Source organism: Bufo gargarizans, chromosome 7, assembly GCF_014858855.1.
Source record: "Bufo gargarizans isolate SCDJY-AF-19 chromosome 7, ASM1485885v1, whole genome shotgun sequence".
Lineage (NCBI taxonomy): Eukaryota > Metazoa > Chordata > Amphibia > Anura > Bufonidae > Bufo > Bufo gargarizans.
Window position 1 is genome coordinate 39,506,149 of NC_058086.1, and position 14,545 is coordinate 39,520,693.

Below are 14,545 nucleotides of genomic sequence, written 5' to 3' on the forward strand. Positions count from 1 at the left end.
AAGGATTTACAAAGCTGCTCAAAAAGTTGTGTAGAGCCATGCAACTAAATAATGTTGCATGCAGGGTTATGCTTTAAAGTGAATGACCATCTTCTCGTTTTTAGGGTTTACATTCTGTGCTAATCCATGTCGCAGAGCAGAAACTGAATTCAAAATCTCCTGAATCGGAGAGCTAAATGATAAATTCAGACCACTAGGGGGAGCGCACTGCATATTGCCTTCTCATTGAGGTCAATGTATAAGCAGCGAGCTCCTGAGCGCCCTCCAGTGGAGGCTGCAGGCAGCACTTTATTGAGCTCTATGTTTAAGCAAGGGAATTCATAGCTGTGTGTCAGAAAAGTAGAACGCCGACCTCTATAAAGATATATTTTAACACATCATTTATAATATATAAATGGCGGTGTTCAAGGGTGGATGTTCATTTTAAAAGGCATGTACACCTTTGGGGGCAATTTTTTTTATTATTGCATTGTACTCATTTTGAACTAAAAATCTTTTTTTAAATTGGTCTTTGTTAAAAATGTTAAACCCGTGTCTCTGTGTAACCTTGAGTTTCTCTAGTAGCAGGCTCTGAATTTTCCCTGTGTTCCATCAGGCAGCTCAGCTGACGGCTCCTTATCTCTGATCTCTGTCTTAAAGGGACACTGTCACCTGGATTTTACTTACTGAGCTAATAACATCACATCAGTCTCCACGTTTTACATTAAAATATACTAGTATTACTGCCCTGTGTCTTTTATTTTGTCAGTAAAATCGGTTTTAATTGTATTATGCGCTTTATTTTCTTGAATTTTTCAAATAGAGTTTCTAAAAAAAAACAAAACAAAAAAACAAACTGTTTTATTAATATGCAAAGTACCTCAATAAGGAGCCCAAGGGGACGCGCCCATTACTTCGGAGCCCGGTACCGCCCCACTGCAAATTTATTCACTCCTCTTCGCCGACGTAATGTTTGTGCAGCGCCCGTAATCCCGCGCATGCGCCTTGGATACACATGTCAGCGCCTGCGCGGTGTCCTGGCATCGGCCTCACAGAAGTCATTGCGCATGCGGCAGCTTCGCTCAACCCGGAAATGAAGAGTGGAGCGGCGCAACTTGCCGGGCGGGCAGAGGACGGAGGAGCAGGAGCGGCGAAGCTGGCGCATGCGCAATGACTTCTGTGAGGCCGATGCCAGGACACCTTGCGGGGGGCGCTGACATGTGTATCCAGGGCGCATGCGCGGGATTACGGGCGCTGCACAAACATTACATTGGCGAAGAGGAGTGAATAAATTAGCAGTGGGGCGGTGCTGGGCTCCGAAGCAATGGGCGCGGCTGGGCGCCCACTGCCGGAGGGACACCCCTAGACAAACAGTTAACCTTTTGTGACAGAACGGCTCAATATTTTTTAATAAAGCCCAATTGAAAAAATGATCCATAGCCCAAAATGAGTAAAATGAAATCATAAAAAAAAAATTGCCCCGAAGGTGTACAGCGCCTTTAAGGTTGATTGTTTCATCTCCGAGTCAGTCTGAACCTTTTGTCCAACCACACGCATCGTGTTAGTACAATGGTATGTCATTTGAAACAATGTCTAATGTCTCCCCATCAGCAGGCGCTTCAGCTGCCATAACGTTCTTATCTCCTTGTAGGACTTTGATGTAGTCATTCCTTTCTACATTGTTCAGCCGGGTAGTGAGATCCATTACTTTCTCTGACAAACTGTATTTCCCCCGGTAATCTAATACTCTTTAAATGAGACTTGAATCTTCAATTTAAACCAAACAAATTACATTTCAATAACTCCGGGACTTTTATCAGTGAGAGCTGAGTTATGGTTTATGAGGGAGCAGAGACTAATTATCATAAAAAAATGTTTCCCGGACCACGGAGGCTCCAGATAAGACCGCTCGCCTGACACTGTCATATCGCCCATTTTACACCATTTTTTTTTCAAAGTTTCTCTCGGAGTTTCATAATGTAAGATATGTTCAATAGCTTTCCATAATTGTGCCCGAAGGCCTGACTAGGAACGGCACTTCACCAGATATCAGAGAATAAATAATGCAGAATGGTTCCTTTCCCCGGCTCCTGTGGGGGCTCATGTGTAATGAGGGAACAATGTACCGACGATACTGATGTTATTACGATGTGGCTGTAGATGCGAAGCGGGAGGGAGCCTCAAATAACGTAAAGCAAAATTTATACATCTATAAAGACTGCAGAAAGTGTTGGGAGAAGTGGAGACTGAAGCCAAAAAAAGGCTGCGCTCCATGTGAGGACAGCAGGGAAAATGTGACCTTGAAATAGTTAAAGGGTCTTAGGGGGCAATGAGTACAGATGTGTCCTTACTAACCTTTTTTCTTGGTTATGGATCCTGAGATGTGAGATGTATGAGAACTATGAAAAAAACTGGATTTTGTGATACTCTGTCGGGAGTTGTTTATGCCATATGTGTCTATGTGTGGCCATCTAGTGGTTGAGATTTGGATTGCAGCCTTTCAGAAGTTCTTGTTCTTGCTTACTGCAGCTGTTATCTTGAGTCTGGGTCCTCAATCACTGGAGACCACTTGTATGGAGCCATACTGCAGTTCCTTACACCCCCTTAATGTAGTCTCAAAAAGACTGGGTGTTGGGCCATGCCACGTTTTCATACAGGACGGTTGGATCTGTAAATACAAACCTGGCCAGATTGCTGGCCAGTGAGTGGCCTGGTGGCTCAAGGCTTAGAGGAGTTCTCATGTTGCATTGTAGCCAAGGGTTCCAATCAGGGCAACATCTACATTGACTTTGCATGTTCTCCTAAGTTTTGCATACTTAGGTGATAAAGGAGTTGACCTTATGTATATGTAATACCCCTGATGTGGTATCTGCAACTGTTTGTTATATTTTGTACAAATGTCATATTATGTTTTAGATATCTGCTGTATGCTTCAGGAATGAAACTTCAGGTATGGTTGGCATAAGGAATTAAACTTACCATTCCCAGTCCTCCCCTCCTGGTCCTACTTCCTGCCAAGAGAGGGAGCTCTAGCAATTTATAGGGTGAGTTAGTTGAGCAAGCCTGGATGGAGCAAGGTAGTACGTCCATCTGCTCCCGCTCCAAGGGACCTGGGACTATGAAAACAGCTCATCTGTGTGGACCACTACTCCAGGGAGACTGCAGGGTCCCAGCCCACCAGTAGTAATGCAAACTACAGTTTGAAAAGTCAGCAAAGTGATCAGCACTACAGCTATACAAACTACACTGCAGGTGAGGGGATAACAAGTTAAGACACCCATCACCACAGTTCAGGACAAGCACACTCAAAAGCCTGCAAATCACAAGTGAACAGCTAATTGCTGTTAGCGAAGGGATATCAAGAGAGAGAGAAAGGACTACTCTAGAGTGCTATTGTCTGCCATCTCGCCTGCCACCATACCTCATCATCTGGCTGTGGAGACATTGTACCTTGTACAGACAACAGTTGGATGTACTGTAACTCATCATTTGCACTCAGTAAAGAAAAATGTTTGCTGTTCTTCTATGTCTCTGATCCTTTTACACCACCTTTTCGCTGCACCAAAACCCAGGAAGCGACTGCCTGAGAGAGTACACGGTGACACAACATCTTATTAGGGCCACTATCACTCCCATCCTATGCTCTGGCTCCTCAGGGGCTCACTGCATATATGCTTGAGAAATATAATTTTTGGTCCCGTGTGGGACAAATCCTGATATGAAAAAATATGCTGACAGTCACCAAAATAAGATTTAGACCCTAATATGGATTAATGTCAAGAGTTATAACGAAGTATTGACAAGTTGGATATAATAGCAACGGTAAAGTAGTTAAAGGAGAGGACTGAAGAATGACACCATACCCCAAAGAGCCAAAAACTTCTTCTGTGGTGCTTGAAATGAGCCATGCAACCTTATCTTTCTGATAGGAACTACCATGATTTCCGATCTATACTATATCACTATTTAATTGCATGAATTAATAGTTTAATATCATGGACCCCGATTCAGCTAATATCTTATACATGCAAATATATAAATCACATGATATTTTGTAATTACCCCATAGAAAAGCATGCATCTCACCGATCTCTACCGGTCTCTTTCTTGAAGATGGTGTCGCAGTAGTTCATGCGCATCTCCGTCGTGAGGTAAACCTTGGCACTACTGTAATTTTCCACTGTTCTGCGTAACATGTTGTACACTATTCCTTTTCCGTCTTGCCGCATGTTCCTGAATGGCCCCCATATGACGTAGATTGTATCATTGCTTTCCTTGAAGAAGTAATCGGGGTCTTTCAGTAGCAGAGGTACACTTGTGTGGGACACCACTCGGATTGTGGTCCTTTTACCAACATCTTCTGTATAGCCTTTGGTTGGAGCATTGTTCATTCTCCATATGCAAGAAGACTGGTCGATCTCGTGCCCTGCCTTCTGACCCGTCATCTGTCCGGAATTTGAGACGATTGCACAATGATTGCAGTCCAGTTGGAGAGGCTGGAGAAGAAGCCAAAAATGTTCATTATTTTATGGGATGTTAAGGAAACATACTGTAGGGGTTTGTCAACTATACAAACAGGAGAAGAATACAAAATGTTATTTATTTATTTTTTTATTAAGGAATGGAATCCAATCTTCTCTGAGCTCATACGTCTAGGTAACCCTTAGCAAGTTCAGAATCTCTAAAGACCACAGCCTTCTGATTTTCATTAAAAGAGTTGTGTTTCTTATCGATAGACAGATATATAGATAGTGATGGACGAACATCGGCCGGGACGGTTCGCGAACGTGCATTCGTGATCAAATGTTCGCGAACCGCGCGTTCGTGGTGGGCCTCATTGACTTTAATGGCAGGCGAACCTGAAAAACCTTCAGGTCATATTTGCAGAAACCAAATACTTACTAGAAGTGCACAAATAGCCCCACAATATGGACAGTGACATACCAGAGGGGGATCATTGGCAAACATTCCCACAAAAAAATATGTATTTTAATCAGGGGCCATTTTTATGTGTCTTAAGAGAAACTCTCAAAAACGTGTCCTGCTGGAGCCTAGAAATTTTTTATTTTAGGCCACGGGAGTACAGGCCCCAAAAATTAAGCATTCACCTGACAAAAAAGAACTTGTGATTATTTGGCTGGAGGTACATTAGGCGGTCACCCTAATGTAATGTTTTGTGGAAGCAGGAATATCAATCCCCTTAATCAGTATTTTGTGGGAGCAGGTATATCACAGGCCTCAATAAATATTTGGTGGAAACAGGTATATCGAACCCCTTAATCAGTATTTTGTGGAAGCAGGTATATCGCAGCCCTCAATAATTTTTTTTTGCCACAACAGTTATATCACACCACCCTATTTATTTGGGGCAACAGGTATATCGCAGCCGTCAATTAGTATTTTTGTAGAAGCAGGTATATCACACCCGTTGCAAATAGTTTTTCCAATAGTGTTTGTCCCTCTGTATAGCTGCAGTATCGCAGCAGAACCGCACACAACTGCTGCACAATACAAATGCACTATAATATACTTTCTATGTTAGAAAGTACATTAAAAGTATATCACACCCCTCAGTATATCACACCTATCGATAGCACACCTATACCAGTCCTTAAAAGGACTTTTGTGGCCCTATTAGATAGTGTTTGGTGTCCCTAATAGTCCATCCCTGCTCCACAAAGCAACCTCTCCCTACACTGGCAAAACACAGAATGTAAAATGGCTGCCGGATCGGGTTCTATTATAGGGTGCGGGTGTGTCCATGTGCTGAAACGTCTCAATTGGCTGTTCTGTCCTACCTGATGGATGTGTCATGGGTCAAAGTTTGGTGCAATGCAAAAGAATATGGCGCCGGCGGACATCGCCATATGTTCGCATGTATGGCAAATCGCGAATGCGTAAAGTTTGCTGTGAAACAACCACCAGGCGAACCACAAGGCGATCTCTACAGATAGATAGATAATAGGGTATACACATCATAATGCAGAAAATACTTTGGTGGTTCCTGACTTTTGACTCAAGACTAATAAGATATTGGGGAATTTCTGTTTGTACAATGATCTAATATTTCACATGTAGCACCTCTGAGCAGAAGTTTTACTTGTAACCATTTTTCCTCTTCTGCCATCTCCCTCCACCATCCTTTTGTTATTATCTTTTTCAGATGCCATCCTAAAAAAAGACAGATGCGGAATAACGATTCGCTTCTCATGCTGGATATTTTCTTTTTCAATCAAAAAAGCCATAGATAGAAAACAAGAAAGTGAATGCCATTAATATTGCTTCAATTTTATTGAATAGATTTATGGATAATCTGGGCATAAAACAGAAAAGCAATATAAAAGCGAGCAGCACATTGCATATTTTATTTATACGTATAAATTGCAGTCTGCTTTGCTGGGAGAGATTACGGTTAGTTATATGAATTGTCTCCTAACAAAGCATGTCAGCTATAATCTGCGCCGCTCCTCCAGAATCCAACCAGCGCCACTCTTATCGCTCTTGGATTCCTGTAAAGCACTGAGATTTTAAACGGATAATAAATGTCATTTTGATAGTAAGAAATAACAAATATGCATATTTCAGTGTTCAGATGAGGTGTTTTTTTTAACCATAATGAGCAATATAATTAAATATGTAAAGAAGGAGCCGCGGTAATAAAGTCGTTATTGTTTTAATTGTATTTGGTTACCCACAGAATAGAAGCCGTTTCTGAAGACACAAAAGACGGCGCCTTAAGAAAAACATATGGATACAAGTGTGAAGAAGAGCGATTTCCAGATACAGCTGTTTACTATACACATGAGAAAGCATCTGAATCGTGTAAAGTATCTTCCGGTAGCGGGAAGGTGGTAAAACTGGCTTGAGATATCTAAAGAGGTGTGGCTTAAAGGGGGTGTCCATACTGAGGTAGAATCTATTCTTTTTTTTTTTTTCAATGGTTTGGTGGGCAAACCCATAGTCGTCCAAGAGGCAAGGTGAGAACTTTGCCTTTGATGGTGCTTATCTTGGACTGTTGGGAAGTAGAACACAAAAAATTTACAAGCTTCAAACACTAGTGTTCAGTACCAAAACACTCCTGTTGCATATCTCCTATACTGAATGATACTATGGGGACTAAAGCGAGTCTGGAATTGTGAGCGCTACTCTGAAAGTGGCACCATGAGGGTTAAAATGAATCTGGCACTATGGGAGCTGCTCTGACAGTAAAACTATGGGGCTAAAGTGAGTCTGGCGCTGTAGGAGCTATTGTGAGATTAACGCTATGGTGGCAAACATAGCTCTGACATTGTAGGGGCAACTCTGAAAGTGGCACTATGGGGGCTACCGTGAGAGTAAAACCATGAGGACTAAAATGAATCTGGCACTATGGGGGCTACCGTGAGAGTAAAACCATGAGGACTAAAATTAATCTGGCATTGTGGGGGCTACCGTGAGAGTAAAACCATGAGGACTAAAATGAATCTGGCATTGTGGGGGGTACTGTGAGAGTAAAACCATGAGGACTAAAATGAGTATGGCACTGTGGGGGGTACTGTGAGAGTAAAACTATTGGGACTAAAATGAGTATGGCACTGTGGGGGGTACTGTGAGAGTAAAACTATTGGGACTAAAATGAGTTTGCAACTATGGGCACTTCTACACTCAACTAAAGAATTATTAGTAACACCTGTTCTATTTCTCATTAATGCGATTATCTAGTCAACCAATCACATGGCAGTTGCTTCAATGCATGTAGGGTTGTGGTCCTGGTCAAGACAATCTCCTGAACTCCAAACTGAATGTCAGAATGGGAAAGAAAGGTGGGCTACAACAGCAGAAGACCCCACCGGGTACCACTCATCTCCACTACAAATAGGAAAAAGAGGCTACAGTTCGTACGAGCTCACCAAAATTGGACTGTTGAAGACTGGAAAAATTTTGCCTGGTATGATGAGTCTCCATTTCTGTTGAGACATTCAAATGGTCCGAATTTGGCGTAAACAGAATGAGAACATGTATCCATCATGCCTTGTTACCACTGTGCAGGCTGGTGGTGGTGGTGTAATGGTGTGGGGGATGTTTTCTGGGTACACTTTAGGCCCCTTAGTGCCAATTGGCCATCGTTTAAATGCCACGGGCTACCTGAGCATTGTTTCTGACCATGTCCATCCCTTCATGACCACCATGTACCCATCCTCTGATGGCTACTTCCAGCAGGATAATGCACCATGTCACAAAGCTCAAATCATTTCAAATTGGTTTCTTGAACATGACAATGAGTTCACTGTACTAAAATGGCCCCACAGTCACCAGATCTCAACCCAATAGAGCATCTTTGGGATGTGGTGGAACGGGAGCTTCGTGCCCTGGATGTGCATCCCTCAAATCTCCATCAACTGCAAGATGCTCTCCTATCAATATGGGCCAACATTTCTAAAGAATGCTATCAGCACCTTGTAGAATCAATGCCACGTAGAATTAAGGCAGTTCTGAAGGCAAAAGGGGGTCCAACACCCTATTAGGCTACTTTCACACTAGCGTTCGTCGGTCCGCTCGTGAGCTCCGTTTGAAGGAGCTCACGAGCGGACCCAGACGCCTCCGTCCAGCCCTGATGCAGTCTGAATGGAGCGGATCCGCTCAGACTGCATCAGTCTGGCGGCGTTCAGCCTCCGCTCCGCTCGCCTCCGCACGGACAGGCGGACAGCTGAACGCTGCTTGCAGCGTTCAGCTGTCCGCCTGGCCGTGCGGAGGCGTGCGGAGGCGTGCGGATCCGTTCAGACTTACAATGTAAGTCAATGGGAACGGATCCGCTTGAAGATGAGCCCATATGGCTCAATCTTCAAGCGGATCCGTCCCCCATTGACTTTACATTGAAAGTCTGAACGGATCCGCTCAGGCTACTTGCGAACTTAGAAATTTTTCTAAGTTATTAATGCAGACGGATCCGTACTGAACGGAGCCTCCGTCTGCATTAATATGATCGGATCCGTTCAGAACGGATCCGATCAAGCGCAAGTGTGAAAGTAGCCTTAGTATGGTGTTCCTAATAATTCTTTAGGTGAGTGTATAAGAGTTATACCATACAGTATGTACTAAAATGAGTCTTGCATTGTTAGGTCTTTTTGACTTTCTGTTCGTGAGATCCGTTCAGGGCTCTCACACGCGATCCAAAACGTATCAGTTTTGCCCTAATGAATTCTGAACGGAAAAGGATCCGCTTAGAATGCATCAGTTTGCCTCCGATCAGTCTCCATTCCGCTCTGGAGTCGGACACCAAAACGCTGCCTGCAGCCAAACGGATCCGTCCCCATTGACTTACATTGTGTGCCAGGACGGATCTGTTTGGCAGCAGGCAGCGTTTTGGTTTTCTCTGACACAATCTGGCAAAATAGAAAACTGATCCGTCTCCCATTGACTTTCAATGGAGTTCATGACGGATCCGTCTTGGCTATGTTACAGATAATACATACGGATCCGTTCATGACAGATGCATGCGGTTGTATTATTGTAACGGATCAGTTTTTTGCAGATCCATGACTGATCCGCCCGAGACGCGAGTGTGAAAGTAGCCTTATGTATTGTCATGTTATGCATACTACCCAGCATAACTATGTATGGATAGCACAGCCAGGGTTAACCACCCTGGCTCAGTCCTTGTAGGATGTTAGGGGTAACCTTAAGTCAGTCTAGACTGGAGTTTTGCGGAGAGAGGAAGCAGTGATTGAGCTACTTTCACATATGTGTCGTGGCATTCTGGTTTTTAAGTCCGCGCCAAAACGGTTCCGTTTTGTCCCCATGTAATCTTAAGGGTCCATTCACACGTCCGTTTTTTTCTTTCCTGATCTGTTCAGTTTTTTGCGGAACAGATCAGGACCAGATCTGGACCCATTCATTTTCAATGGGTCCTGGAAAAAATCGGACAGCACAATGTGTGCTGTCCGTTTCCGTTGTTCCGTTCCGCATGTCCGTTTAAATATAAAACATGTCCTATTATGTTCCGCAAAAATCGGATCCTGGTACAATGCAAAGTCAATGGATCCGCAAAAAACGGAAGACATTCGGATGTCATTCCGTATGTCATCCGTTTTTTGCGGATTCCGTTCCTGGAAACACATAACAAATTTTTTATTTTATTTTTTTCAATTTTTTTTCAATGAATTCCAAACAACTTTATTTGATTATTGAAATTTATACATGTTTCCGTTTTTTGCGGATCCGCAAAAAACGGATGACATACGGAAACATTTTCAGGAACAACGGATCCGCAAAAAACGGACCGAAAATCGGGATATAGGAAAATACTGACGTGTAAATGTAGCCTTATGGAAAGAGATCGGTTCAGGATGCATCAGGATGCCTTCCGCTCCATCAGCATTCCATTTTGTGACTGGACACAAAACTGATGCGAACTGCGGTTTTGTTCATAGTCATCAAAACGGAACAAACTGGATCCGTCACTAAAAACAACGTAAGTCAATGGAGATGGATCAGTTTTTTTAGGATACTAAAAAAAAACGGATCCTGTTTCCATTGACTTTCAATGTATTTATTTTGATTTCACACAACTGCATCCTAACAGAATGGATGCGTACTGATGTGTAATAAAAACGGAACTGTTTTGGTCAGGTATTGAGATTCTCTGCCGGATCTTAAAACCTGAAACCAAAACGCATATGTGATAGTAGCCTTATGCTCCCTCCTCTGGGCTCAGAAAGCTACAGAGACTCACTGATCTCTGCATGATCTACAGAAGGAGAGAATGAGTAAGATGAATGAGAGAACTAGAGAACCTAGAATCTGCGTGGCTGAGCATTGGAGTCAGTAATGTAACCTGCTACCAAAAGCTCCCAATACTTTACTGCAGTGAGGCACACCGTTAGGACACTTTTCACACCTGGACACAACCTAGCCAGTCGTATCTCTAAAACCCTGTATCCCTCAGTGGATATTACAGTCACCATAGAAAGAGTATGATTGCCCACCACAGATTCTGCAGGAAGACCCTTGAGAAAGATAGAAAGAGAAGAAGGCCATAACTGCAATCCTTACCTAAATCCATACATTGTTATCTGGGAAGAACTGCATTGTGTATAGTTGGAACTGCGTTTTGCTATCCTTGGATGTACTACAACTCCTATTGTGCCCTGGTCACTGACTAATGCACCATACGCACTTTGTCTAGCACTCATTAGAAACACTTAACATTATGGACACCTCAACTACCATCAGGCAGGAGCCCCAGAACCAGGGAGAAAAGCTCCCCCCTCCTTTCATGGCACAGCCCTAGGGAGCATTGGTGTGAGGAAAGCCACTGTGATTGACTGCCACTCTCATCTTCCACTCCAGCTCCTCAGGGGTTCTCTGCAGGCCTACTGCCAGGGCGGCACTCTGGAACCTAATGGAAAGGCTTTCTATATAGGCACTGCTCTGAGTTTTATTAGTACTGCCTGAGAGCATGACCACGAGTGGTTTAGAAAGCATGACTAGACTTCCAACTGAATGTGGTGGTGGTGGTGGCAGAGGGTTGGCTACAGATATTACCTTGAGGTCCAAATGCCTTTGTGTCTGTGCAAAATATGCATAGTAAATCTGTCTGGCAACCCCTTGAGGGATCTATAATTGTGGTCATAATGGTGATCTCTAGCTTTACAGGAACACATAAACATTATAATAAAGGAGAGTACGGTGATTTCACAAATGTCTTTATCCATATTCAATTAGTGTAATAGTATTTCACAAAAGTAACGAGAGCCGTGAATTGTGTTTTAACAGAGGCAAGAGATAGAGTCTCTTCTGAAATGTGATGTTTTTGTTCTAGAAACTATGTTCGCCTCCCACCAGCCATAAAAGCCAAAGCTAATGTCTTCGGTCAAGGACCTAGGCTTTCAAACTCCAGACACTCAGACCATTATACAAATACTAAATAGCCACTTACTTAACTTGCTTTAGAACTATATTGTTTATCAATAGATTCCATTATTAGTGCAAACAGAAGCATTTACAGAAATATTCCAATATTATACTGGCAGCTCAGTAGTGTAGTAGTATAAGATAATCTTTTGGCTCTCCTGTGTAGTATAGAGGATCTGTCAGCTCTGCTGTGTGGTGTAGTATACAGGTCCTTCTCAAAAAATTAGCATATTGTGATAAAGTTCATTATTTTCTGTAATGTACTGATAAACATTAGACTTTCATATATTTTAGATTCATTACACACCAACTGAAGTAGTTCAAGCCTTTTATTGTTTTAATATTGATGATTTTGGCATACAGCTCAAGAAAACCCAAATTTCCTATCTCAAAAAATTAGCATATTTCATCCGACCAATAAAAGAAAAGTGTTTTTAATACAAAAAAAGTCAACCTTCAAATAATTATGTTCAGTTATGCACTCAATACTTGGTCGGGAATCCTTTTGCAGAAATGACTGCTTCAATGCGGCGTGGCATGGAGGCAATCAGCCTGTGGCACTGCTGAGGTGTTATGGAGGCCCAGGAGGCTTCAATGTGGCGTGGCATGGAGGCAATCAGCCTGTGGCACTGCTGAGGTGTTATGGAGGCCCAGGAGGCTACAATGCGGCGTGGCATGGAGGCAATCAACCTGTGGCACTGCTGAGGTGTTATGGAGGCCCAGGATGCTTCGATAGCGGCCTTAAGCTCATCCAGAGTGTTGGGTCTTGCGTCTCTCAACTTTCTCTTCCCAATATCCCACAGATTCTCTATGGGGTTCAGGTCAGGAGAGTTGGCAGGCCAATTGAGCACAGTAATACCATGGTCAGTAAACCATTTACCAGTGGTTTTGGCACTGTGAGCAGGTGCCAGGTCGTGCTGAAAAATGAAATCTTCATCTCCATAAAGCTTTTCAGCAGATGGAAGCATGAAGTGCTCCAAAATCTCCTGATAGCTCGCTGCATTGACCCTGCCCTTGATAAAACACAGTGGACCAACACCAGCAGCTGACATGGCACCCTAGACCATCACTGACTGTGGGTACTTGACACTGGACTTCAGGCATTTTGGCATTTCCCTCTCCCCAGTCTTCCTCCAGACTCTGGCACCTTGATTTCCGAATGACATGCAACAGTCCAGTGCTGCTTCTCTGTAGCCCAGGTCAGGCGCTTCTGCCGCTGTTTCTGGTTCAAAAGTGGCTTGACCTGGGGAATGCGGCACCTGTAGCCCATTTCCTGCACATGCCTGTACACGGTGGCTCTGGATGTTTCTACTCCAGACTCAGTCCACTGCTTCCGCAGGTCCCCCAAGGTCTGGAATCGGTCCCTTCTCCACAATCTTCCTCAGGGTCTGGTCACCTCTTCTCGTTGTGCAGCGTTTTCTGCCACACTTTTTCCTTCCCACAGACTTCCCACTGAGGTGTCTTGATACAGCACTCTGGGAACAGCCTATTCCTTCAGAAATTTCTTTCTGTGTCTTACCCTCTTGCTTGAGGGTGTCAATGATGGCCTTCTGGACAGCAGTCAGGTCGGCAGTCTTACCCATGATTGCGGTTTTGAGTAATGAACCAGGCTGGGAATTTTTAAAAGCCTCAGGAATCTTTTGCAGGTGTTTAGAGTTAATTAGTTGATTCAGATGATTAGGTTAATAGCTCGTTTAGAGAACCTTTTCATGATATGCTAATTTTTTGAGATAGGAATTTGGGGTTTTCATGAGCTGTATGCCAAAATCATCAATATTAAAACAATAAAAGGCTTGAACTACTTCAGTTGGTGTGTAATGAATCTAAAATATATGAAAGTCTAATGTTTATCAGTACATTACAGAAAATAATGAACTTTATCACAATATGCTAATTTTTTGAGAAGGACCTGTAGATAATCTTTTGGCTCTCCTGTGTAGTGTAGTATAGAGGATCTGTCAGCTCTCCTGTGTGGTGTAGTATAGAGGATCTGTCAGCTCTCCTGTGTAGTGTAGTATAGAGGATCTGTCAGCTCTCCTGTGTGGTGTAGTATAGAGGATCTGTCAGCTCAGCTGTGTGGTGTAGTATAGAGGATCTGTCAGCTCCCCTGTGTGGTGTAATATAGAGGATCTGTCAGCTCTCCTGTGTGATGTAGTATAGAGGATCTGTCAGCTCTCCTGTGTGGTGTAGTATAGAGGATCTGTCAGCTCTCCTGTGCGGTGTAGTATAGAGGATCTGTCGGCTCTCCTGTGTGGTGTAGTATAGAGGATCTGTCAGCTCTCCTGTGTGGTGTAGTATAGAGGATCTGTCAGCTCTCCTGTGCGGTGTAGTATAGAGGATCTGTCGGCTCTCCTGTGTGGTGTAGTATAGAGGATCTGTCAGCTCTCCTGAGTGGTGTAGTATAGAGGATCTGTCAGCTCTCCTGTGTAGTGTAGTATAGAGGATCTGTCAGCTCTCCTGTGTGGTGTAGTATAGAGGATCTGTCAGCTCTCCTGTGTGGTGTAGTATAGAGGATCTGTCGGCTCTCCTGTGTGGTGTAGTATAGAGGATCTGTCAGCTCTGCTGTGTGGTGTAGTATAGAGGATCTGTCAGCTCTCCTGTGTGGTGTAGTATAGAGGATCTGTCAGCTCTCCTGTGTGGTGTAGTATAGAGGATCTGTCAGCTTTCCTGTGTG

The 14,545-nt window shown here is 43.5% G+C and overlaps 1 protein-coding gene across 1 annotated transcript in view; it reads right to left on the reverse strand.

Annotated features, from left to right (window-relative positions):
- Positions 1–14,545, reverse strand: part of ST6GALNAC3 (ST6 N-acetylgalactosaminide alpha-2,6-sialyltransferase 3) — a 236,083-nt gene that overhangs the window by 99,830 nt on the left and 121,708 nt on the right. The window contains exon 3 of the mRNA XM_044302370.1: positions 4,066–4,475. Coding sequence (XP_044158305.1) covers positions 4,066–4,475 — 410 coding nt within the window. The remainder of the gene's footprint in view (positions 1–4,065; positions 4,476–14,545) is intronic.